Source organism: Orycteropus afer, unplaced genomic scaffold (assembly GCF_000298275.1).
Source record: "Orycteropus afer afer isolate SDZICR_OR568_19922 unplaced genomic scaffold, OryAfe1.0 scaffold00165, whole genome shotgun sequence".
NCBI classification, from domain to species: Eukaryota; Metazoa; Chordata; class Mammalia; order Tubulidentata; family Orycteropodidae; genus Orycteropus; species Orycteropus afer.
Window position 1 is genome coordinate 4,100,305 of NW_006921752.1, and position 24,873 is coordinate 4,125,177.

Consider the following 24,873-nt stretch of genomic DNA (forward strand, 5'->3'; position numbering starts at 1 on the left):
CACAACAATCCCCACCAGTCCGAGCATCTTCTTTTAGCGACAGGCTCTGACCAGAAGCGTGGGTAAGAGATCCACTGTCCCTTGAGTCCTGGCCCACGTCCCGGCCTCTAGGGCAGCTGCTGCCTGCGTCACCAGCCTAGCCCGCCAGCTCCTCCAGGGCAGCGGACACATGGTGGGAACGTGAGGGGGCGGGGTCTGACCCAGCGCCACTGAGCCAATCGCCCGGCAGGAGGCGCTCAGCCAATGATAGAGGCGCTCCAGGGCTCTCAGGGGCCGGGCCACAGCAAGGAGCGGCAGCGTTATAGGTCACTGGGCGGGTTGGAGGTGGAGCCTGTGGCGCTGCCGGGGGCGGAGCGGCGCCGGCCACAGCATTCCAGGCGGAGATGGCGGCGGCAATGGCGACGGCGGCAGCCGCGGCCTCGGCGCCGACTGCGGAAGGCGCTTCCTCTGTGCACTGGTTCCGCAAGGGACTGCGACTCCACGACAACCCGGCACTACTGGAGGCCGTTCGCGGGGCCCGCTGCGTCCGCTGCGTTTACATTCTCGATCCTTGGTTCGCGGCCTCCTCCTCAGTAGGAATCAACCGATGGAGGTGAGGGGGCCTGAGGCGAGGTTGCAGATCCGGGAGGCGCTCCCTGACCCCCAGGGCCCAGAGGGGTAGCCTCTGTGTCCCACTCACGAGCGGAGGACACGGGCCTGAGGGGGATGGGCTAGGGGACGGAGCGGGGGTCTCCCGAGGCGAGAAACTAGGACCAGCGGAGTAATTAGTCTTCGTGTTCATGCCCTAGGTGGGCGAGGATTCGACCTCTGAGAAAGGGCTTTTGCGCCGTGTCTTATTTCCTTTGAGCCTCACACCATCCCTGTGGGACAGAGATCATGAGCCCCATTGGACAGATGACACTCTGTTGTTGTTGTTGTTATGTGCCTTCGAGTCGGCCCCGACTCATAGCGACCCCTCCTTGGGTTTCCGAGGCAGTATCACTATGGAAGTACGATTGCCCAACCTTCCTTCCGAGGAGTGGCTGGTGGGTTTGAACCGCCAGCCTTCTGGTTAGCAGTCAAGTGCTTTAGCCACTATGCTACCAGAGCTCCTTCTAGAGCCCCAGAAATGCAAAGTTGACCTGTCCAAGGGCATGCAGCCTGCGAGCGACTGAACAGGGAGGGACTCGTGGTCTGGGGCTCTTAGGGGAGTGCCCAGGGAGGGGAGGAAAAGGAGATGTTGCGGTGGGAGGTGGGCACGGGTTCTGTGGCAGAGCAGATGCTGGCATTACTTCAAGGGGAGAGCCCTTCGCTGGGCTCCTGAAGGTCATCCCTAAGCTCCTGGTTTGTTTGAATCGGTTCTTTCACCATTCTCTCTTCCTCTCCACCCAGAAGGAGGTGTCTAGAGACCCTGCTGTAGCATTAGAGAAGGCAGGTGCCATCTCCCCCAGGGGCATCTGTAGTTAGAGGCACTCTGTGTCCCCAACTGTCCAGCAGTGCTTAACCCATTGTGGAGAACGCTCACAGCAGCTGTGAACTTGCTAGGCCCAAAAAGGAACCAAACCCTTCCTCTTCCTCTGTGAGGTGATTTTAAGGGACAGTTGAGCCCTGATAGATCAGACCTTTGTGAGCTGAGGCCCTAAGGTGAGGGTGGAGGAAAGCTGTGATATCAAAGACCTCTCTCTGATGACTCACAGGTGATGGAGTTGACAGGGTCATGGGAAGGAATTAGCTGATAGGTAGTTGGTGTTTTTTCTCTGTAACTAATGTTAGAACCAAAGAGTGTGGGAACATTATATGCCAGACCAAACCCACTGCTGTCGAATTGGTTCCGACTCATAGCGACCCTGTAGGACAGAGTAGAAGTACCCCCATGGGGTTTCTAAGGCTGTAAATCTCTAAGGAGGCACACTGTCCTGTGTTCTCCCTTGAAGTGGCTAGTGGTTCTAATTGCTGACGTTTTGGTTATCAGCCTGAGTGCTTAATCACTGTGCCACCAGGGCTCCTTAGTGTATATACCCAGCTCTCTTTACAGTGCAGTCGCTTGCTTTGTTTGCACCGTTCCGAGGAATGTTGGCTGATAGTCTTGTTGCATTAGGGGCAGGGTTATTCCCAGGATACAGTGGTCTCAGCACCCCATTCTTTCTGCTCCAAGGTATGTGCCCTGCTAGGAGACCGAGTGCTTCGCAGAGTGGGATGATTAAATGCCCCCTCATGCCCCATTTTTGCAGAGAGGACTAAAGATAGGTCGGGGAGAGCCTGCCCACACAGTTCCCAGTCTGCCCTCCTGCTCTGCCTCTGCTCCAGTTTCTACTGAAGGTTCGTTTGAACAGACATCCACAGATGCACGTCTCTGTGTCTCTGGTGGACGTGAAGCCAAGTCTCAGACTTTGCCCCCTTCTGTGGCAGCGTGCCAATCAGAGCAGAGGGACTAGAATCTGTTTACTGTCACATTGTCACAAAGGAGTTTTTTAATTCCGTTTTGAGGGACATTGCAGAGAACTGCCTACTTTTCTGGTCGTGGGAGTGATGGAAAATCAGCAACAAATACTGTGCTGCTGATTGAACTCCGTTTTGCTAGAAACTAGGTGTTTATGGATTTTTATGGGTCACCCTTTTGTGATCGTGTGAGTGAAGGAGAAAAGAATGTGGCAGGTCAGATGCCTGAGTCAAATCCTGAAGTCTGAGGCCATGCAGGAATGCAGCTATTAATTGAGCAATGATTTAATGAGTGCCTAATATTCACCAGGCACTGCTGTAGGGGTTGCTAGGGAAATAGCTATAAACACGCCATTGTGGTATCTGCTTTCTGAGCTCCTGGAGCTGCGCTGTAGTGGGGGGAAACAAGTAAGCAACTGTAATCCTTAGAACTAAGGAAGTACCATGAAGAAAATAAACCAGGCCTGAACCAAAGCGGTGCTTCTCAGTCTTGGCTGCACATTGGAACCAACTAAGGATGTTTAAAAGATACCTGGGTCACCCCGCCCCCAACATCCACTTTCACTGTTTTGGGGTATGGCCTGGGCACCTGGGCTTTTAAAGCTCTCCTGCACTGCAAGACTTAGAAAGGACTAGGCCTGAGCCAGACGGCGGGGAAACGTGCTGCAGTGCGCTGGCCGCATTCATTTTGGCATTCAGAAGAAAGGGGTGAAATAAACCCAAACAGATACAACCTGGTAACTGCTCCTGGGGCCTGGAAACAGATAGTCCTCCTGCCCCACTGTACTGTTTTCTCCCCACGGGAGGGAGGCAGCCACATACAGGCTTGGGCAAGTGGTTGGGGGTTAGGGGATGTGGTGGAGCCCTACCTCTGCATAACTACAATATGTGTAATCTTCCGGAGGCTGTTTTGGGATCTGGGAGTGGTCTGAGAGAATTGTGCTGCAGCAGAAGGTCTTGGCGCCGCCACTGCTTGAATTGCTGCATCTGAGGAACTTCCCTAGGAAGGGTGGGCCCATGTGCAAGAGGAGGCGGGAAATCAAACTCTCTGGTTACTTTTACCCTCCTTCCCTGACTCCTGCCCACCATTTCCCCGCAGATAAACTCAGATTAAAATAGCCGTGAACTGCACTTTCTAAGAATACAAGAGGACAGAGAAAGTAATGAAGAAATGTGTCTTTGCTTTGGCCCCCAGCTCATGGTGACTCCATGCACAGTGGGATGGGACGGTTGTGATCCACAGGGTTTCACTGACTGATTTTCAGCAGCAGATCACCAGGCCTTTCTTCCTGGTCTGTCTTAGGCTGGAAGGTCAGCTGAAACCCGCTTAGCATCATAGCAACACGCCAGCCTTCGCTGACAGACGGGTGGTGTTTGCACATGAGCAGCATCGGCAGAGACTGAACCCCAGTCTCCTGTGTGGAAGCCAGGAATTCTGCCACTGGACCACCGCTGTCCCTCCTCGGTGCTGGTAGGAAGTTTATGGGTTAAGTGCAGCTAGATGGGCAGTAGGACTTTTTTTTAAAGCACCAACTGCCTAAGTCTTTGGCCATTTACCACAGTACCTTCCCCAAACTTGTAGGAGCTACAGCAGTCTAGAACCCCAAAACAGGAAGCTGTGAGCAGCTTCTAGATTTAAAACTTGGTATTTGAAATAGGCCATTGCAGAGTTTCATTGTCTCTCTCGCCTGCTACAGCTTGTGTAGGCGCTGACAACAGTTCTCACACTTTATTCAAATCATTTCATCCCTGCCTCTGGGACTGCATTCAGGAGCCACTGGGACAGAGGAGGTTGGTAGAAATGTGTACTAGCTAGTGGGTCCTCACTCAGCCCGCATGGCTCAGAATTAGCCAATGAGGTGAAATGAGAACTCCCCAGGAGGCCTAGTGAAAAGTGTGTCTCTCTTTCTAAATGCTGGGTGCCAAATGCTGTTGGACTGTCGTCATGGGTGGTTCTTTCTTGGAACTTAGTCGGTGAGAAGGGGACTAAGGGATCTGGTCTGCATGGTGGGGACATTTCAGTCTCTGAGCTGTTCACACTGGTAGCCAAGCAAGTCACTTTACCATTCTGCTGCTGAGGAAATGTTTGTTGGCTCAGGAGGACCTTCCTCTTCCTCTTCGAGATTAGGAAAGAATTAATGTATTTTTATCTGAGTGCTATTTAGTTTAATCTCTGCAGTGGATTGTGGGTTGGGTATCTTTTTCCCCTGGGCTTGTTGTCATTGGATGCCACTGAGTCGATTTTCGACTTGCAGCGACCCCATGTGACAGAGTAGAACAGCCCCATGGGGTTTTCTAGGCTATAATCTTTACCGAAGCACATCACCAAGGGATGTGCCACTGGGTAGGCTTGAACCACCAACGATTGTGCCACCAGGGCTCCTCCCCTGGGACTTATGCTCTCTTAATTGGTTAGGAGAAACCAGTTTCTATTTATAGCCCATGCAGCCAGTCTGTTGCCACTGTGGTTAGATAACCCTGGTTTGAAGCAGAGAAACTTGGTCAAGGGCAGATCTGCATCACCTCCATAACAACAAATAACAAACACTCTTCAGCACAGACTCTGCCATCCCTAAAGAAGGCCTTTCCTAAATCTGAGTCCTTAACCAGAAGAAGCTGCCTGTTTTATTCTAAAGGTAGCCCCATGGAAGCCCTGAATTACAGGGTCCTCTCTGTATTTCTGGAAATCCCAATTTGATTTTGTCCACCTTCGTCTGCGCCTGGCTCCAGCGCACTTACGTAATGTGATTCACTTGCACATGTGTGTTGTCTAATCCAGGGGTGAGCTTTCACCACTCACGCTGGACTGTGTGCTCCGAGTTTGGGCCGTGTGAGCTCAGGTTGGTGTGTCCAAGGATGAGCTGCCAGCCCCCTTCCCAGCCCTCCAATGCCCAGGCCAGTTTTCTTTAGAGCCCCTCCTCATTGGTGTAAATAGAAACCGGCCAGGGGGAGAGGAGCTGTGGGGGAGCCTAGGAGGCCTAAGGTTCTCCCTGCTGAGAGAATCCCTGAGCTGCCCGCTGCAGCCCTGCTCCAGGTTACTTTGCTGTTATGCAAAGCTGTCACCAGGCAGGCTTCTGAGCTTCAGAGTGACTTCTCTTTCTCTGGCTGCCTGGTTGTTGTTATGTGCTGTCAAGTCGGACCTGACTCATAGCGAGCCCTCCTTGGGTTTCTGAGGCAGTATCTCCATGGAAGTAGATTGCCCAACCTTCCTTCCGAGGAGTGGCTGGTGGGTTTGAACCGCCAATCTTCTGGTTAGCAGGCAAGTGCCTTAGGCACTATGCTACCAGAGCTCCCCTGGCTGCCTGGAGGCTGGGGTTACTGGGACCCCTCTGTGTCTCCTTTCTCCTCCTGTGGGGCCAGCCTGAGCCCTCGCTTCCCTTCCCTGAGGTGCCCTTCAGGGCTTGTCTCTGGAGAGAAGGAGGAGGCGGCAGCAATTGTAGAGAAGAGACAGAAACCGGAGCTCAAAGAGCAAAAATTGAGTAGAGAAACACATTAGAAGCCAAGGACAGGCAACTTGTGTACAGAGGTGACAAGTCAAGTCCAGTGTCCTACAACAGTGCTTCTGAACCTTTCACGTGCAAACAAAGGGCCAGGGATCTTGTTAAAATGCAGATTCAGATTCTGGAGGTCTGGGAGGGAGCCTGAGAGTCTGCACTGCAACAAGCTCCTGGCAGAGGCTGACGCTATTGGTGCACTGAGCACACTCAAGTAGCAAAAGTCCGGCAGCAGAGGTATGGCATCTGAGGAGGGTTCTTGTGCTCCCTGATGGCTGAGCTTGGCTGAGAAGCAGTGAAACCCAGTGGTTAGGAACACAGACTCTGAGCCTGGGCCTAGGCTTGAATCCCAGCCACCTGCTAGCTGTATGAAGGAGTCTGTAGGTGGTGCACACAATACACTTGGCTGCCATCCAGAAGGTGGGAGGCTCACCTTCACCTAGAGGTGCCTCAAAAGAAAGACCTGGCAATCAGCTTCTGACATGTCAGCCGTTGACGTCTCTGTGGAGCACAGTCCTACTCTGACCCACATGGGGCGCCTTGAGGTGGAAATCCAACTTGTTGGCAACTGGTACTGGTGCTAGGTGTCTGACACTGGTTAAGTCTCCCTGTGCCTCAATTTCCTTATCTATAAAATGGGAATAATAGTAGTATCTACTTCCTAGGGCCGCTATGAGAATTGAATGAGGTAATACGTGTAAACCAAACAGTGCCTGGCTCATTGTAAGTACCCAGTAAATGTCAACTGCTGCTGTTGTTATCACTTATGTTTAGTTACTGAGTTCAGAGGTGGGCCTTCTGCTGCCTGCCTTAGCTGTCAGTGTCTCTTCTCCAAGATGAAAAGGATGGTCGTGGGCTTCTTTCCCTCAGAGAAGCTGCACAGGCTCTCCCCTTTTAGTAAGTGAAGTCTAGAAATAGACTTCTATAGAAGGCAGCCCACTTCATGTTCCAGAGTCTAAAGTTCTTGTGTGTGTTCAGATCTGAGCCCAGTGCAGTCCCCAGGCTGTGAAGGAAGAGCCCCCAAGTCATGGAAGGACATTTTTGGGAGCACCGATAGAGGAGATCCCTGATCCTGGGGTTGTGGAATTGGAACCACAACAGTTGTCTGCACGCGTTCCCAACAGGCAGGGCCCAGGGCTCGGGTGGCATGAAGCTACTTACATGTGCCTCTCTTCTCCTTCTGGGAGGCGTGGTGAGGCCACAGAGGAGGCCAGCACAAATGCGTCACTCTTGTCTTCTCTTTCCTTTTCTGGAGGTGTCAGTTTTTCAAAACCAGAAATTTGTGGAGGCAGGGGCACTGGTTTGCATTAAGCAGCACTAGCTCTGTCAGAGTGCCCTGTTGTAGCCGGTCGGGGAGGCTCCTACACGCACTGTTGCTTGCCTGGTGCTTTGGGCTGAGCCCAGACTCGGCCGCCGGAGCTGGAATGTGGGTGTGTGGCCTTTGCCACTGTGGGAGTGTGGCAAGTTCTGTACGGCAGCAGCAGCGGGGGCTGGTTCTGGTTGGCAGCTGGGACCCATGGCAGGCTTCATCATGCTCAGAGTAGAATGTGGTGATTCTCACTGTTGATAAAGTCTGTGGGGCAGGATGGGTGGGCGAAGCCAAAGGTAGATAAGAGGCACCTTGGTGCTATCTGGGAATGCTGGCTAACCTGTCAGGGCTTGGTTCCTGATGTGGAAGGGAAGAAGGTCAGTGGATTACTTGTGGTCACATCTGCATTTGCCAGAGAAACAGGTTGCAGACACACAAGTTCCTACAAAACCCCAGTGCCCACAGCAGTGTTTGGCGTACCTACAAGGCTTTGGAAATGCAGCGCGGAGAAGACGTGAGCTTCAGAGCCTGACTGACCTGGGTCCCTGTCCCAGCTTTGTCACTCAGTAGCTGTGATTCTAGGCACATTACTTAACTTCTTGTACCTCAGTTTCCTCATTTATAAAATGAGGATAATAACATTTCTCTTCAAAGTTTGTTGAGAGGATTAAATGAGGAAATGCACTTAAAAAGCATGACAAATACATATTAAGGATAACACTGGTTGCGCCTGGAGAGGGGAGTTCAATTCCTGGGGAAATGAGACCAGGAGACGTTTTGCGTGTACCATTTTGTAACTTGAGTTTCTAACCATATGAATAGTTTACCTGTTTAAAATATTGTCATTAGCTGCCATAGGGTCACCCCGCAACCCATGGTGGCCTCCCGTGTACAGTGGGACGAAACGCTGCCCAGTCCTGCCCCATGCTCCTAATCAGTTGCATATCGGAACTTAATTCAGTTTCTCTTAAACTAAAACCCTGAAGGTACTCAGCAAATGTTCACTTCCTTTTTTCCCTGGTGACACAAGCTCTGGCTTGAAGCTGCCAGGTACCCACAGTGTAGGAAGCACCCTACAAGGATGTCCTCTCCAGAAGGTTCTTCTAGACCTGTGCCTGCTTGGGATGAAAACCTGGTGGCCTGAGCCCTGGATGAATGTGGGGAGTGAGCCACCTGCCAGACCACCTCTGAGAAGGCACTGGGGCCGGGGTCTCAGGCCAGGCTGATACTGTAGAAACACATGCAGTCCAGAGATATGACCCTGGAAAGGCACTGAGTCCCTCAGACCAGGGTAGGCAGGATTTTCCAGGGCTGTTACAGCCTATTCTCTGCTAATAGGACCTTACTGCTTCTGTACCTCAGTATCATCCTTGTTTCTCAGCTGGCTTTTTCCTACCATCCTACAACAACCATGCTGGGCAGATATCTAAACAGCAGCTCACATTTCCCTAGTGTTGTCCTTGACCAGGCACTGTGCTCGGTGTTTTTCTTGCATTGTTTGATTTCTTCTTCTTAGTGATTCTATGAGATAACTACCAACCTAACTCTACATTACAGATGAGAACAGGCTAACTAGGGTAAGTAACTGCCACTGGTCACACACAGCCTGGATGAGGCAGAGCCAGGATTTCAACAAGGCAGCACGGCTCTACCACCGTCTCACTCCTGGGCCACACTCCAGGCCTCGCCCAGCCGGGTGCTGGTGCTGCACTTGTTTGGTCGCTCTCTGCTCTGCCGGGAAGGAGAGCTGCTCTCGATTGTGTTGGCACTGACGAGGCCTGTGTGTGCTCTGCAGGTTTCTCCTTCAGTCTCTGGAAGACTTGGACACAAGTTTAAGGACGCTGAACTCTCGCCTGTTTGTAGTCCGGGGCCAGCCAGCTGACGTGTTCCCAAGGCTATTCAAGGTGAGTATGGACAGCCAAGAAAAGACAGTGAGAGTCTGCCTCTCAAGGGTCCCGCAGATGAGTGACGTGATGTTCTGAATGGGAGAGTGGAAATGGTTGGGGCCAGCCTGACCGTTGCTGCTAGGGAAGCTGGGAGCAAAGGCAGCTGGTCGGGTTGATGCTAGAATGGAAATTGTGTTAACGGAAAAATTCTATGAAACCAGTGTCTTGTTGGAACGCTCCCAGCTCAGTCCAGACATGGGATGTGGCAAGTTATTCCACCCTGGATTCCACTGACTTCCTTAGCGGTTTGGTTGGCTCAAGCCAGCAAGATTCATTAGGGCTCCTTCTAGGCCAGGAGTTTGAGGGTGGGGTTTCCTGTTTACCAAGGGGCGTTTCCTGCTTACTGGGACTTAAAAAAGAAAAAAAAGGGGGCAGCCTTTCTGAAGGGGTGACCCTGCTTCCCTGGGATAAATGAATAAGAAAATCTTCATTTGGGTATCACCCAGGCCTCTGTGTGCTATGTTGGGGGCCAGCCGCTTCTCCCCAGCCCCTTTAAAAAGCCTATCTTGAGGCCCACATAGAGGCAGACATACTCACGGACAGAGGGCTCTCAGTCTGCCTTCATCCTCCACAGCACTGTTTTTATGGCCCTGTCCAATCCAGCATCCTCCCCTACTCTTCCTGGGAGAAAGGCTGAAGTAAAGGTCTCATGTCAGGGCAAATAGCTCAGGAAAAATTCTGCCATTCACTCCCCCCCATCCCCATACACACACGCACCTATTACAGGAATTACACAGTGCTAGTAGCTAATGTTCACTGAGGGCTGACTGTGAGTCAGGCAGTGTTCTCAGTGCTTTACATACGTTAACTCAGACATTCCTCAGAGCAGCCCTAAGAGTAGGTACTCTTTCCCAGTTTTACAGATGAGGAAACAGTAACTTGCTCCTGGTCATGAGGTTAATAAGTGGTGGTCTAGGATTGGAGCCCGGGGGCTGGCCTCCAGAGTGTGTTCATAAGCACCACACCATGCAAAGCCATTTGCCTCCTTCTCCCACCACATTGTTCCCCCTGCACCCAGCACCTCAGAGGCCAGCCAGTAACAGTGAGAGATACAGAATGCTCATGCATTCAAACCTCCAACATCTATTAATTGAGCTCCTACTGTGTACTGAACCCCATACTAGGTCTGAGGGTCACGATCAGTGAGACAGTGTGGTTTCTGCTCTGAGAGTTCCCACTCTAGTGGGAAGCAGGCCAGTTAATGGCACCTTCACTGCCAGGCAATAGATGCAGCGATGGAAAAAGAGCAAGGTGCAAGAGAATCATGTTGAAGGAGGAGGAGGTCAAGGAGGGCTTCTTGGAGAAGGTATCATCTCATCATAATACTGTTGTTACTATTCACAGTGTTATTAGGAGTGTTTATTAATGTAATCTATATGAACTACTAAGCATAGTACCTGGCTCATAGTACAGGGTTAATAAAAGTTTACTGCTCTTATCCTAAGGAGCTCTGGTGGCACAATTGTTAAGTGCTCAGCTGCTAACCACTGCTAACCAAAAAGTCAGTGGTTTGAACCCACCAGTCACTCTGCAGGAGAAAGATGCAGCAGTCTGCTTCTGTAGAGATTTACAGCCTTAGAATCCCTATGGGCTGGTTCTACTCTGTCCTTCAGGGTTGCTATGGGTTGAAATCAACATGAGGGCAATGAGTTTGATTTACTGTTTGTTCTTGTCCTTGGGATACCAGCCCTGCCCAGGACCCATACATACCGCAGTAGGCCTGGACCAGCACCAGACCAGTCTGTGCAAGGCCAGGATCATTGCCCAGGGCTCGTAGCTTTAATGGACCAGAGGCTTCGGCTGGAATGTTTTGGCCTTTCGATGGTTCCATGCTCCAGAGCTTTCTGTAGGTTGTCTGTACATCCTTTCCTTGGGCAAGCTTTCTCCCAGCATTGCTAAGAAGTCTAGCAATCCCTACTAGAAATACCTAAGAGCTTGGAAAAGAATTCCCTTTGTCACCAGGCAGCCCCGCTGGTCTCTGAGTTCTCTGACCATTGGAACACGGCTCACTCCTCCTTCCCCAACTCTGAGAGCTGGAGCCTATTAGCTCTATTTGCCGGCCAACCTCAGGAGTGTTGCTGTGGAAACCAGTAGGACACTTCATATCACAAAGTCTGCCAAGAAAACTAGGCCACAAGCTTGCAGGACGTGAGGAGCGCTGGGGAAGGAAGGCTTGCAGAGCAGGCGGGAGGCGGCGAGCCCATCCCCTGCTGTCTCCAGCAGTGAGTCAGTGGCTCTTTCGGGACTGGGGGCTCCCCTGGGAGCATTGCAAGGACACTGCAGGCACACGGGGCGGGCCGCCTCTCTCCTCACTTCACACAGACTGCTTCCCTCAGAAGCACCATTGCTATGTTGCTGGCTCACCCCACTGGTCTGCCCTCCTCAAGCCTTATGAACCACAGGTTGCATGCTTTCCTGCTCAAACTGTTATCTCTAGTTCATTCCACAGCCCATTCTGCCAAGTCTCCAGACTTACTCTGTGCCCTCCCAGAAAGGAGCTGAGTGCCCAGCTTCTGCCTCCCCACAAATTCAGTGCTGAATATAATAGATTCTCTCCCCACAGGAATGGGGGGTGACCCGCCTGACCTTTGAATATGACTCCGAACCCTTTGGGAAGGAGCGAGATGCAGCCATCGTGAAGATGGCCAAGGAGGCTGGAGTAGAGGTGGTGACCGAGAACTCTCACACCCTCTATGACCTGGACAGGTGAGAAGGGGCCCAGGGTCAGGTGGCCACTCATGAGAGGTGGTGATTTGGGTGAGGAGATGCAGCAGCAGGCCCACCCAGTATGTGAGGTTTGCTGTTTTCTAGAAGCCGGAGAATGGGGCCTATAGACCAGGTCACAAAGAGCTTTACCCTCTTTAGGTGACAGAGGCTTGTTGGCCCGAGGAATGGAAACAGTGAGATTTCTCTGGGTCTTCATAAACCCGCTCCTGATCTCAGATCTGGCTGCGGTCCCAGCTGCGCCTCACGCCCACTCTGCCCTGTGCCTCGCTGGCCGCCCTCTGACCACAGTGGACCCTGCCAGCAGATCTTTATTCTGATAGGCCCAGTGTCTGTACCTGGCGTGAGGTCCCTGGGCTCCCCTCCTATCTGGGTTTCCAGGCCATGTGTTTCCATGTGGCTTGGGAGGCCTTAGCCATCCCCACAGAGAGCTGCTAACAAAGGGGTTGCCTTTTCCCCAGTGGCAAGCCTCTGTGCCTCCAGAGGCTAAGAAGAAACCCTCTCCAGCCCTTCCTCTTCCAGAGCTGTCACCTCCTGCTGCTCCCCACCCCCTCTCCCGCCCAGTGGTGGCTGCCAGGAGGCCGGGTCACACAGCTGTGCATGTGAGCTGGGCCTTCAGGAGGAGATTTTGTGTGTGGAGCTCCTCCTCCTGCCACGTGCCAGTGGAGGGGGTAGGTACTGCAGGGCCGCAGCCAGCCTTCTATCTCTTCTAATGGAGGGAGAGAGAGAACCAACTATAAAATGAACTCAGCCAGCCAGGTCTTGCGTAAGCTACTTCTCAGCCAACAAGAGCCCCAGGAATCTGGCTCCAAAACATCCCAATTTATCTTTATATAAACAGCCTCAATTCGCCTTTTCACCTTCCTCTATAATTCCTTCTTGCAGGATTGTAACCGTGTTTCCTCTGCTCATGAAAATTACTTTGTAAACAGTAAACACTCAGTGTTTGTTGCTACTGTTAATATTCCAGCTGCAGTATCTGATTTAGGGAGGACAGGCTGTTCTCGGCCTCTCTGAGCTAGTAAATGGGAGCAGAAAGGAACACATCTGTGGCTCTTATCAGAGTGCCTCCCCCATGGCTCTCGCTGTATAGAGAGGAAGGCCCCAGGGACCCTGTGGCTTGGATTATTAGGCAGAGTACCAAGAAGGCCAGCAGGGATTTTTCTGTGATTAGAGAGAGATGGTTAGTCTAGGAGCTCTGGTGATGCTGTGGTTAAAGCTCTGGGCTGCTAACTAAAAGGTTGGGGGTTCGAAGCCACTAGCCGCTCTGTGGGAGAAAGATGAGGCAGTCTGTTTCATAAGATTTATAGCCTTAGAAACCCTGTGGAGATAGCTATGAGTTGGAGTCAACTCAGTGGCAGTGGGTTTGGGTTTTTTTTTTTTTTTTTTTTCCCCGTTTGTGTGTTTGGTTAGTCCCTGTCTTTAGGCAGCTGCACATGGACACCAGGGAACATGGACCTGAGTCCCAGCTTTGGCCCTGCCTTGCCCCAGTGCCTCAGACATCTGTGCCAGCTCCCTAGGCCTCATTTTCCCTCTTGCTAAAATAAATGGAGATGCAGCCTCCTTTGCCCTGCCCTTCCCACTGAGGGTGAAGAAAGCCACTGCAGAACCTTCAGAGCCTGGGCTCGTGTTTGGGTGGGCTGGGCCCTGAAACAGATGACCCGTGAGTGACACCAGGTATGCTTTGGACCCCAGGATCATTGAGCTGAATGGACAGAAGCCGCCCCTTACCTACAAGCGCTTCCAGGCCATCATCAGCCGCATGGAGCTGCCCAAGAAGCCAGTGGGCTCGGTGACCAGCCAGCAGATGGAGAGCTGCAGGGCTGAGATCCAGGAGAACCACGATGAAACCTACGGTGTGCCCTCGCTGGAGGAGCTGGGTGCGTACTCCTGCCACAGCCTCCTACAGGCAGACCCCCCCCACTCCGTGTTGTTACTGGTTGCCATCAAGTCAGCTTGGCTCACGTCGACCTTACGTGTAAGAGAACGAAACATTGCTGGTTCTGCACCATCTTCATGATTGTCGACGTGTCTGAGCATTGTTGTGACTGTTGCCTCAATCCATCTCACTGAGGGTATCCCTCATATTTTTCTTTTTTATCAACTAATAAGTGCTGTTATAGAAAGTTGAGAAAACCCAGAAAAACAAAAATAATGGCAACTGTTAGGCTGCTGCCCCCCAGAGGTAATGCCAATGGCAGTGTTGGTATTTGTCCTCCCATTACTCACGTGTGTAGTCTTCAGTCCAGGTCATGCCTCTAGCTTTGTACTTCTGTGTAGCCCCAGTCTGGTGCTGGCATCAGTGGGCTTCTTGTACCAGCATAATTAGTATTCTCTCTGTTAAAAGAGGGTCTGTCAGTCCCTCAGGTTACTGACCACACCTTTGTCCCCTGCCGCCACCACCACCTTTTTTTTTATATGAACAAAGGTAACCTCACCTGGAATCCACAGTTGTTGTCAGTAAAAGGGGGTGAGATGACCATTTTGCTGTCACCTGCCTGGAATGATGAAAGGAAATGGTAACAGTGGGGACAGAGTCAGGATGACCTACAGCACATGGAAGCACCAAGGGTTAGCTCAGCCCCAGTAGCACCAGGGACACTGTGGTTCAGGTCTTACACATATGAGAGCAAACCAACTGTGTCAGGGCTTGCTGAGCTCTCCCTGAGCCGGCCTGGCCTGCACTCCATGACCTGCCCCTCCTCCTGCAGGGTTCCCCACCGAAGGACTTGGCCCAGCTGTCTGGCAAGGAGGAGAGACAGAAGCTCTGGCCCGCCTGGATAAGCACTTGGAACGGAAGGTATAGGCCCCCTTTTCTGAGACCTAGGGACCATGGATGCTGACACCCGGGCAACAGGGAGGTGCAGTCAGATGCATGTCCATTGGAGCCTTGTAGCTCTGACTGGTGGGAAAATGAAAATCTTCCTGAGAGCAGAGATGACAATAATAAAAGCCACTTCCATTTGTACCATGTTCCCATTATTGGGCAGAGCATTCTGGGGTGACCATTTGTTGGCTTTGCCTCCTTTCATCGTCCCAGTAGTCCTACAAGTTAAATACCACACTCCCTACTTTACAGATCAGGCTTAGAGAGGTTGAATAACTGTTAGTGAAGAGTAGAGGTAACACTGTTAGTGAGGAGTAGAGAGGCCTGGTTCTCTGTGCTTCCGAAGCTGACACTACATTGCCTTTCTTGCATCTGTGGGCAGGTTCTCCTTCCTAGAGGGTGCCTCGTCACTAGAGGACATGGAATTGCTTATGCTGGCATGGGTCTGTCGCCCTTTTTGCTGAGCCTCCTCCAAGGCACTGCTTGCCATTTGCTTGCACACAGAGCAAATGGCCCACCTCCCCAGAAGTAGGACTTGGCAATAGGAAGGAAAGATGTCCCATGGCCTTACCTGGGGCTAGAGGAGCAGAGGAGATTCTTCTAGTTACTGGATAGCAATCAGCTCCTAGTTTCCTGCCCCTACAGTTAACTTATTGGCTGGTCCTTAAAGCCACAGTCTTTTCTGTCCGTGCTCAGATGGCTTGGCATTTGGTGGGAGCCAGTTGAGTGAAGACAGAAACCAGGCCGGGGTGGCCAGAAACTGGAGGTGGGGGTGGGGGAGTGGAGAGGGGTTGGCTGTGAAAGGAGAGTGGACCTGGATATAGGGATACCAGAAGTTTGTGTTTTATTTTCAAAACGAGAATTTCTCCTGTGTTCTGGAAATGGATACTGTAAAGAAGGAGAGGTTGAATGAGCCAGAGAGAGAAGGAAGAAGGGAGGGATCTGCAGCCAGGTGGGCGGCCTTGGCCTTGGACAGGGTCACAGGAGGGAAGGAGGAAGGGTAGGCGTGGACACAGGTGAATTTGTAGATTTGGTGTTTCTGCCTGATGGCTTCTGTTTCCTTTATGAGGAAGCAAGGCCATGTGATGGAGGTCAGGACACGTGGAGTTCCGAGGCAGGTGTAAAGTTGGTGAAGTAGTCGTCATCAAGAGGAGAGAGTGCTAGGAGTTAACAAGAGGAAGTGATTATAACAGGTCACGGAGAAACTGGCCTCTGGCACCAGAAGCCCAAGTTCAGCCCAGGCCCGTCCTTTACCATCTGCGTAACTGCAAGAGAGTCAAATCATGCTTTGAGCTCAGTTTCCTCGTTTTCAAAAGGAGGCAATGATCAGTGCTGCCTCAGAGGATGGTTAAGTGCAAAGGAGAGAAAGCACATCACTGAGTTACAGGCAGGAAAGCACTGCACGAGTGGCAACTGTGATAAAAAACAAGGCCAATCAAACAGCCGCAGATAGGATGTTGTTGGTCCCCAGGAATGGGTAGGGAGTTTTATCCTTTCCTAGGCCCTGTTGAGTGATGACAGGAAGTCTCGGGTAGCCGTGATGCAGAACCAACTGCCGGGGCCACCGAGCAGGGCCTGAGATGGGGAGATGTTTTTCTTTCTGGAAAGTAGGCTTTTTCCTTTTTCCTGTATGATTACAGAATTTGTTTAATGCTCTTGGAATTTTTTCACATCTGTCATTTTATTTTATCCCCAGGAGGTGGGAAGTTCTGCTCTTCTTTAACAGATAAGTGTCTGAGAGACTTGAACTTGTTCAAGATCAGATCACAAATTAAATCGCAGCGAAGACAGGGGCGTGGGCCTCGTTGTTTTCTCTCAGCTCCATCTCACATTCTGCTAGCATGAAGTAGTGGGGCCAGCACAGCATTCCAACACTGGCTCTGTGGCTTTCTATGCCATGACTTTAGGCAGATTACTACTCACCCACCCACCTGGTGCTTCAGTTTTCTCCCTTGTAACTTTAGAATAATGACACCAAGAAGGACTACTGTGAAGCTTAAATTGAAGTGTTGTTGTTGTTGTTGTTATGTGCCGTCGAGTCGGCCCCGACTCATAGCGACCCCTCCTTGGGTTTCCGAGGCAGTATCACTACGGAAGTAGGATTGCCCAACCTTCCTTCCGAGGAGTGGCTGGTGGGTTTGAACCGCCAGCCTTCTGGTTAGCAGTCAAGTGCTTTTAGCCACTATGCTACCAGAGCTCCTTAAATTGAAGTGAGAGAGTATATATATGAAATGCCTTTATACTCAACTAACCAAAGCAAACCAAAGCAAACTCACTGCCGTCAAGTCAGATACGACTCATAGCGGCCCCTCCTTGGGTTTCCAAGGCAGTATCAATACAGAAGTAGATTGCCCAGTCTTCCTTCCAAGGAGTAGCTAGTGGGTTTGAACCGCCAGCCTTCTGGTTAGCAGTCATATACCTTAGGCATTAAGCCACCAGAGCAGTCAATTACTAACCAAAAATTGGTGGTTTGAACTCACCCAGCAGAACCGTGGAAGAAGGGCCCAGAGATCCGCGTCCACAAAGATTATAGCTGGGAAAACCCTAGGGAGCAGTCCTGCTGTACACACACGTACGAGGTTGCCATGAGTCAGGAACAACAAGATGACTCACATAATGGGTTATTTTTTGGGTTAATGTGTCCCTGGTACAAAGGGAAATGAGAATCCCCCGTTGGGTAAGCTTGGCTTTTCAAACAGATAAAATAGATGGCTGCCTAGGAGTCTTCCTGCCCAAACCCTTTCCCCAGTATATACCCATAAAGTATAAAACTCAACCACTAGAAGTTAGGTCCTATAGTCGAGTTAGTTTTTTAAAACACAGATTCAAACTATCCTATGAATCCAGTTATCACCTTAGTATGAATCTGCGTGTTGTTGTTGTTAGGTGCCGTTGAGTTGATTCCAATTCGTTGTGACCCTGTGGACAGCAGAACAAAACCCTGCCTGGTCCTGTGCCATCCTCACAGCCGTTGCTGTGTTAGAGCCATTAGGGCAGCCACCATGTCAGTCCATCTCATTGAGGGTCATTGTCTTTTTCACTGACCCCCTGCTTTACCAAGCACCATGTCCTTCTCCAGGGACTGGGCCCTCCTGAGAACATGCCCAAAGTATGTGAGACAAAGTCTCATCATCTTCACTTTTAGGAAGCATTTTGGTTGTTCTTCTCCCAAGACAGATGTGTTCTTTCTTCTGGCAGTCATGGTATATTCAGTATTCTTCACCCACACCATAATTCAAATGCATCAGTTCTTCTTTGGTCTTCCTTATTCATTCATTGTCCAGCTTTCACGTGCATATGAGGCGATTAAAAATACCATGGCCAAGGTCAGGTGCACCTTAGTGCTTAAGGTGACATTTTTGTTCTTTAATACTTTAAAGAGGTCTTTTGCAGCAGATTTGCCCAATGCAATATGTTTGATTTCTTGACTGCTGCTTCCTTGGGCATTGATTATGGATCCAAGTAAGATGAAATCCTTAACAATGTCAGCCTTTTCTCTATTTATTATGATGTTACTTATTTATCCAGTTGTGAAGATTTTTGTTTTCTTTATGTTGAGGTGTAATCCATACTGAAGGCTGTGGTCTTTGACCTTCATCAGTAAGTGCTTCAAGTCCTCTTCACTTGCAGCAAGCAGGGTTGTGTCATCTGCATATTGCAGGTTGTTAATAGTCTTCTTCTAATCGTGATGCCACATTCTTCTTCATATAGTCCAGCAACCCTGACATATACCTTTCCTCGTTTTAAACCACGTGATATTCCCTTGTTCTGTTTGAACACCTGCCTCTTGGTCTTTGTACAGGTTCTTCATGAGCATAGTTAATTCCCATACTTCATAATGTTATCTATAATTTTGTATGATCCACACAGTCAAATGCCTTTTGTATTCTCTACTTTCAGCCAAAATCCCATCTGACATCAGCAGGGATAACCCTGGTTCTACATCCTCTTCTGAATCTGGCTTGAATTTCTGGCAGTTCACTGTCAATGAATTGCTGCAGCTGTTTTTTAACTATCTTTAGCATAATTTTACTTGCATGTGTTATTAATGGTGTTGTTCAATAATTTCTGCATTCCTTTGGCTCACTGTTCTTTGGAATGGGCACCGATATGGGTCTCTTCCAGTCAGTTGGCCAGGTAACTGTCTTCTAAATATCTTAGCATAGCTGAATAAGGGTTTCCAGTGTTGCATCTATTTATTGAAACATCTCAATTGGTATTCTGTCAGTTCCTGGAGCTTTGTTTTTCATCAGAATCTTCAGTGCAGCTTGGACTTTTTACTTCAGGACTATTGGTTCTTCATCATATGCTGCCACCTGAAATGGTTGAATGCCAACCAGTTCTTTTGGCCCAATGACTATATTCTTCATCTTCTTTTGATGCTTCCTGTATTGTTCAATATTTTGCCCATAGACTCCTTCAGTATTGTAACTGCAGGCTTGCATTTTTTTCTCCAGTTCCTTCAGCTTAAGAAATGCTGTTCTAACTTTTTGGTTTCCTAATTCCAGGTCTTTGTACATATTGTTATAATACCTTACTTTAGTAGTCTCCTTGAGCTGCCCTTTGAAATCTTCTGTTCAGCTCTTGTATTTAGTCATTTATTCCATTCACTTTAGCTTCTCTTCATTCAAGAGCAAGTTTCAGAGTGTTTTCTGATACCCTTTTTGGTCTTTTTTTCCTTTTCTGTCTTTTGTAGATCTTCTGTTTTTTTCATATATGATGTCCTTCCACAGTTCATCTAGCCTTTGGTCATTAGTGTTCAGAGTGTCGGATCTGTTCTTAAGACGGTCTCTGAATTGAGGTGGGATATCCTCAAGGTGGTACTGTGGTGCTTGTGGACTTGTTTTAATTTTCTTCAGCTTTACCTTGAACCTGTGTATGAGCAGTTAGTGTAAGAAATGCCGATCAGAAGGGGTGTTCAGTTATAGGAGTGTGTGTGTAGGAGAGGAGCAGGAGACGTGGGGAGCCTGACCTGGTTGGAAAGCCTGGAAGGACAGTCAGAGGCCCTGGGTTCCTGAAGGAGTGCAGGAAGGAAGTGCCAGGAGAGAAGGCTGTGGAGGAAATGGGAGGCCTGGCAAACACGGACCACTGCCTTGAGCTGGGGGCCAGCAGGCTTTCCCCAGGTCTTTCCTCTTTGCCCCCTCTCTTCCCACTGCAGGCCTGGGTCGCCAACTATGAGAGACCCCGAATGAATGCCAATTCCCTGCTGGCCAGCCCCACGGGCCTCAGCCCCTACCTGCGCTTCGGCTGCCTCTCCTGCCGCCTCTTCTACTACCGCCTGTGGGACCTGTATAAAAAGGTGAGGGTGCAGTGGCAGCAGCATGGCCTGCCCCAGTCACAGCCAGAGAGCCAGGGTCTCCTGGGCCAGTCACCCTGAAAAGGGCCATTCCCTCAGGCCCTGGGAGTGGGAGGGAGCCTGGGTTGTACATCCTGGGAGTGCTTAAGTGGCCATCTAGTCCAGAGAAGGTGGAAAGAGCTCTTGTCTAAGTGGTGGCCGAGCCAAGCACACCCTGTAGAGCAGAAGGATTGGCAGAAAAGCAGGCCTCTGGGTGTGACCCTAGAGAGGGCAGGTGTGTTGGCTGCAGGTAGATGGGGGCGAAGTCCTCAGGCTGGGAGGCAGGCCTGGGTCAGGCCAGAGTCGCTCTCTGGGCTGCCCCAGAGCATTAAAAGCACAGTCCAGGAGGAGGTGTGCCCATCAGCATTGGAGGAAACACTCAGGGGGATTGCGTGTAGGCTGAGTAGACAAATTACCCTGTGTTCGTCACAGAAGGACAGAGGACAACCTGTTCTCATCCATCACATGACCTTGTGTCTGCAGTCTGTAATACCATGTTCTCATCTGTGCCAGCATCAGGATTTTGTGGCATGGCATGGTTTAGCCACTTTGGTGGATCATCTTGTGATTTCAAGAAAGTCATTATTTACCTGGAGGCCTAATCTCGTTTCATTCTCCCGCACCCCTAGATTCATACTATTGCATGTAACTTCTTTAACCGTAACGTAGACTGAGCATTTTTTATGCATGCTGCTGGGAAAACTCCCTTTGACTTTGTAGAAAGTGGGGCCAGACAGGGAACCCTGAGGACTAGGCTCATGGCCCCGTCTTGGGGCCCCCGGCTCCTAATGCAGAGTCCTCCTGGGACAGCCCTTTCCACTGCCTGACTCTGTCCTCGGCTCAGCAGCACAGCCGGGCGCCGGAGCATTGCAGAGGGGTTCAGTCTGCAGATGTGCTATGCCACTGCCACCACAAGGAGATCGTCCCTCCACACCCAGGCTTCGTAGCCACCAAATCTGGGGCGGCTCCATATTCCTCTGTGGGAGAGAGCTGAGCACTGTAGTGCTGAGAGCTGGCCAATTGTGTGTACCCACACGCTACCCCCACCCCTCAGGTAAAACGGAACAGCATACCCCCCCTCTCCCTGTTTGGGCAACTCCTGTGGCGAGAGTTCTTCTACACGGCAGCCACCAACAACCCCAGGTTTGACCGCATGGAGGGGAACCCCATCTGCATCCAGATCCCCTGGGACCGCAACCCCGAGGCCCTGGCCAAGTGGGCCGAGGGCAAGACGGGCTTCCCTTGGATTGACGCCATCATGACCCAGCTGAGGCAGGAGGGCTGGATCCACCATCTGGCCCGGCACGCCGTGGCCTGCTTCCTCACCCGTGGGGACCTCTGGGTCAGCTGGGAGAGCGGGGTCCGGGTGAGTGCCCTCGCAGTGGGGAAGCATCCCCTTGGTCAGGCCCAGCAAAGGGCAGCTCCATTCTGGGCTGGGGGATGGGCTGGGATCCTGGGTCCAGGAGATTCTTTCTGAATGCTGTTAGGCCTGCCCTCAGCAGAGAACTTTGGCTTTTCCCTACTGAGGACTTCTTGGGAACCACTGTGGCAGTAAGTCCTCCACCCTCACTCTCCAGGTATTTGATGAGCTGCTCTTGGATGCAGACTTCAGCGTGAATGCAGGCAGCTGGATGTGGCTGTCCTGTAGTGCTTTCTTCCAGCAATTCTTCCACTGCTACTGTCCTGTGGGCTTCGGCCGCCGCACGGACCCCAGTGGAGACTACATCAGGTGAGGGTGCAGACCAGACACTCTAGCTCCTGACCTCTCCAGCCTCTTCATGTGGGAGATGCTTGGCCCATTGAAGGCAGGTCCAGGTATGCTGACGTGTCTTCCGATCCATCTCTTTCAGGCGATACCTGCCCAAACTAAAAGGGTTCCCTTCTCGCTACATCTATGAACCCTGGAATGCCCCTGAGTCCGTTCAGAAGGCAGCCAAGTGCATCATTGGTGTGGACTACCCACGGCCCATTGTCAACCACGCAGAGACCAGCCGGCTCAACATTGAGCGAATGAAGCAGATCTACCAGCAGCTCTCCCGCTACCGGGGCCTCTGTAAGCAGAGCTGTTCCCTACCCCTACCCTACCCCTAGCTCACTGAAGGGAAGGGTAAGCTCCTGTGGCCTCACGGGGGCAGGTGGGTATTTCCAGATTTGCCAAGGGAGGCCGAGCGCTGCCTTCCAGTCCATTAAATTGACTTGATTTCCCAGGGCCTGCAGGCTGGGTGGATTGGGCCTCCCTGAATAGTTGTGGGACAGTGGGAAGATAGGGCACTTCAGTGTCTTGGGCCAGCTCTCCCCCGTCTCCTCCTGCCCCACAGCCCTCTGCACTCCTGTCACATTGCATTCTGATTACTCCCTTGCTTCTCTCCCAGGTCTCCTGGCATCTGTCCCTTCCTGTGTGGAAGACCTCAGCAACCCTGTGGCTGAGCCCAGCTCGAGCCAGGCTGGAAACCTGAGCAGTGCAGGTGAGTGGCATGGCCTCGCTGTGGCCTGCCCTTCCCAGAGCACTAGGAAGCATATCGGGTCAGTCACTCAGGCTGAGGGTAGAAGGCAGAACAAGTCCTGTCCCTGATGGAGCTTGGATTCCACCTAGGGAGACAGGCAGTAAAGGGACCAAGGAAGGTGATTTCATGCCCAGTGCTTTGGGAGAAATAAACTTGAGTGGTTTGACAGAGGGCGATGAGGGAGAAGGGACTGCTTTGGGTTATTGTAGATTGGAGTTATCAGGGGACACTGCTCTGAGCAGAGAATGAGCAGGAGACAGGCCTTCCACGAGCTGGAGGCAGAACATTCCCAGAACAGGATGATAAGAAAAGACCCAGAGACAAGCACTAGCTTAGCCCATTCAAGGACGTGAAGGAGACCAGTGTAGTAGAGCGTCTGTCTGAGTGAGGAGCTAGACTGGCTGGGGCTGAGCTGCAGAGTCCTGGGGAGGATTCGGATCCTCTCCTCAGTGCCCTGAGAAGGCACTGAGGGGGTCAGCGAGGTGGGGGGTGATCTGCATCTTACAGGCTTACTCTGCCTTGCCATGTGGGGCATGGACGTGTGGGGCAAGAGTGAACATACCAAAACCAAGCCAAACTCACTCCATCGGATCGATTCAAACTCACAGTGACCCCCTTTGAGTTTCCAACATGGTAAATCTTTATAGAAGTAGATTACCCAGTCTTCCTTCCATGGAGTGGCTGGTGGGTTTGAACCACCAGCCTTCTGGTTAGCAGTCAAATGCCTTAGGCACTACGCCACCAGAGCTCTTTAGAGTGAGCATAGGGAGACTAAATGAGGCTGCTTTTGTCCAGGCAGGGTGCCAGGGTGGTGGCAGGAAAGAGGAAAGTAGGCGGATTTGTGGCAGATTAGTATTGTCCCTCTGGCTTTGGGAGGAAGATCAGTAATGTGAGACTGCCAGAACTCCTAGGGTTCTTCCTGCTCATCCAGCCAGGCTGGTCTGAGCAAGCTCTGAGAGGCCAGTCTCAGGGCCGCAAAGGGGTCCCTCACCTTCAGAGCAGGGACAGCAGATGGGCTACATCTGCCTCTGGCCTAGGGCCCATGAGATTTGGTGCCCAGACGCTGGCCCTGCTGTCAGCAGGCCTGGTCCTCCACTTTGCAGGCCCTCCTAGGCGAAGTCACTGCTGAAGGAAGGCCAAGGGCCCAGGCAGAGCAGCACTGTGCCGCGTCCCACCAGTGAGCAGGCCTCTGCCCTGCAAGTGCTGCCCCTCCACACTTTGGGGTTATCTTGTCTCTAGCACAGTCTACATGACACATTGATACACTTCCCTACAGGCCCAAGACTACTACCTGGTGGCCCAGCATCCCCCAAACGCAAGCTGGAAGCAGCTGAGGAGCCACCTGGTGAAGAACTCAGCAAACGGGCCAGGGTGGCCAAATTGCCCAGCCCAGAGCTGCCCAGCAAGGATGTCTGAGAGTGAGTGAGGCGGCTGTGAGGAGGGAGAGGGAGGGGCTTGGTTTTGAAAGCATCTGCCTGCCCAGCTACAGGTTGTTGTCATTACTTGCCATTGAGTCAGTCCCAACTCTTGGCAATCCCGGGTGTGCAGAGCATAACTGTGTCCTGTGGGGGTTTTCAGGGCTGTAGCCTCTTCCAGATTTCCAGGCCTGTCTTTCAAGGTGCCTCTTTCGAACCAGCCTTTTGACTGCTGGTTTAAGTTGAACACTTAAACATTTGCACCACTCAAGGAGCCTTACCTAAAGCTTAAGATACGGGAAACTAGATTAAAGGCTTACCAGGACTGTATGACTCTTACAATCTCAGCACTCAAATTCTACCCTTCTGACCTCTGTACCCTCTAAACTATAAACGAACATCCCTTTTCTTTTTCGGCCAACTAAGGAAGAACACCCCCTCCTTTTGGGTCTTTCTCTCTGTCAAAGTGAGTCAAATCCAATAAAAGCAATGAGACCCTGATGTGGAATTGTGGGAGAAAGGGTTCCATGGCAGCATCTGAGGCTGCTCCAAGCCCCTCAGCTCTCCCCAGCATGCTGTGTTCTGCAGGATGACCAGTGGAGGGCAGCACTTACCCTTCCACAGACAGCCCTGTGCTATGGCTCATTCAAGCCCCACCTAGTGGATCTTGCAAGTTCAGCACCACCTTAAAGCATTCGGCTGCTAACCGAAAGATCTGCGGTTCGAACCCAGCAGCCCCTCCACAGGAGATGATAGGGCAGTCTGCTTCCATAAAGATTTATAGCCTTGGAAACCCTGTTGGGGCCATTCTACTCTGTCCTATAGGATTGTTCTGAGTCGGAATCAACTCAGTGGTAGGGGGTTTGGTTTTGGAAGGGCCAGTAGACTCAGTCTTCCCATA

At 51.4% G+C, this 24,873-nt stretch overlaps 1 protein-coding gene across 1 annotated transcript; it reads left to right on the forward strand.

Annotated features, from left to right (window-relative positions):
* The first annotated feature begins 383 nt into the window (after positions 1–383).
* Positions 384–23,973, forward strand: CRY2 (cryptochrome circadian regulator 2). Its single transcript, XM_007946529.2, has 11 exons — positions 384–592; positions 9,017–9,125; positions 11,731–11,873; positions 13,587–13,771; positions 14,603–14,691; positions 19,877–20,017; positions 21,108–21,419; positions 21,631–21,782; positions 21,904–22,106; positions 22,426–22,518; positions 23,834–23,973. The coding sequence occupies exons 1-11, from the start codon at positions 384–386 to the stop codon at positions 23,971–23,973; spliced, it is 1,776 nt and encodes a 591-aa protein (XP_007944720.1).
* Positions 23,974–24,873: the final 900 nt, after the last annotated feature.

Excerpts from the sequence above, each read along its gene's own strand:
- CRY2 (XM_007946529.2), top strand. The coding sequence starts at position 384 with ATGGCGGCGGCAATGGCGACGGCGGCAGCCGCGGCCTCGGCGCCGACT. Across the intron at positions 11,874-13,586 it reads ACCCTCTATGACCTGGACAG|GATCATTGAGCTGAATGGAC; the intron begins GTGAGAAGGGGC and ends TTTGGACCCCAG. Across the intron at positions 22,519-23,833 it reads TGGAAACCTGAGCAGTGCAG|GCCCAAGACTACTACCTGGT; the intron begins GTGAGTGGCATG and ends ACTTCCCTACAG.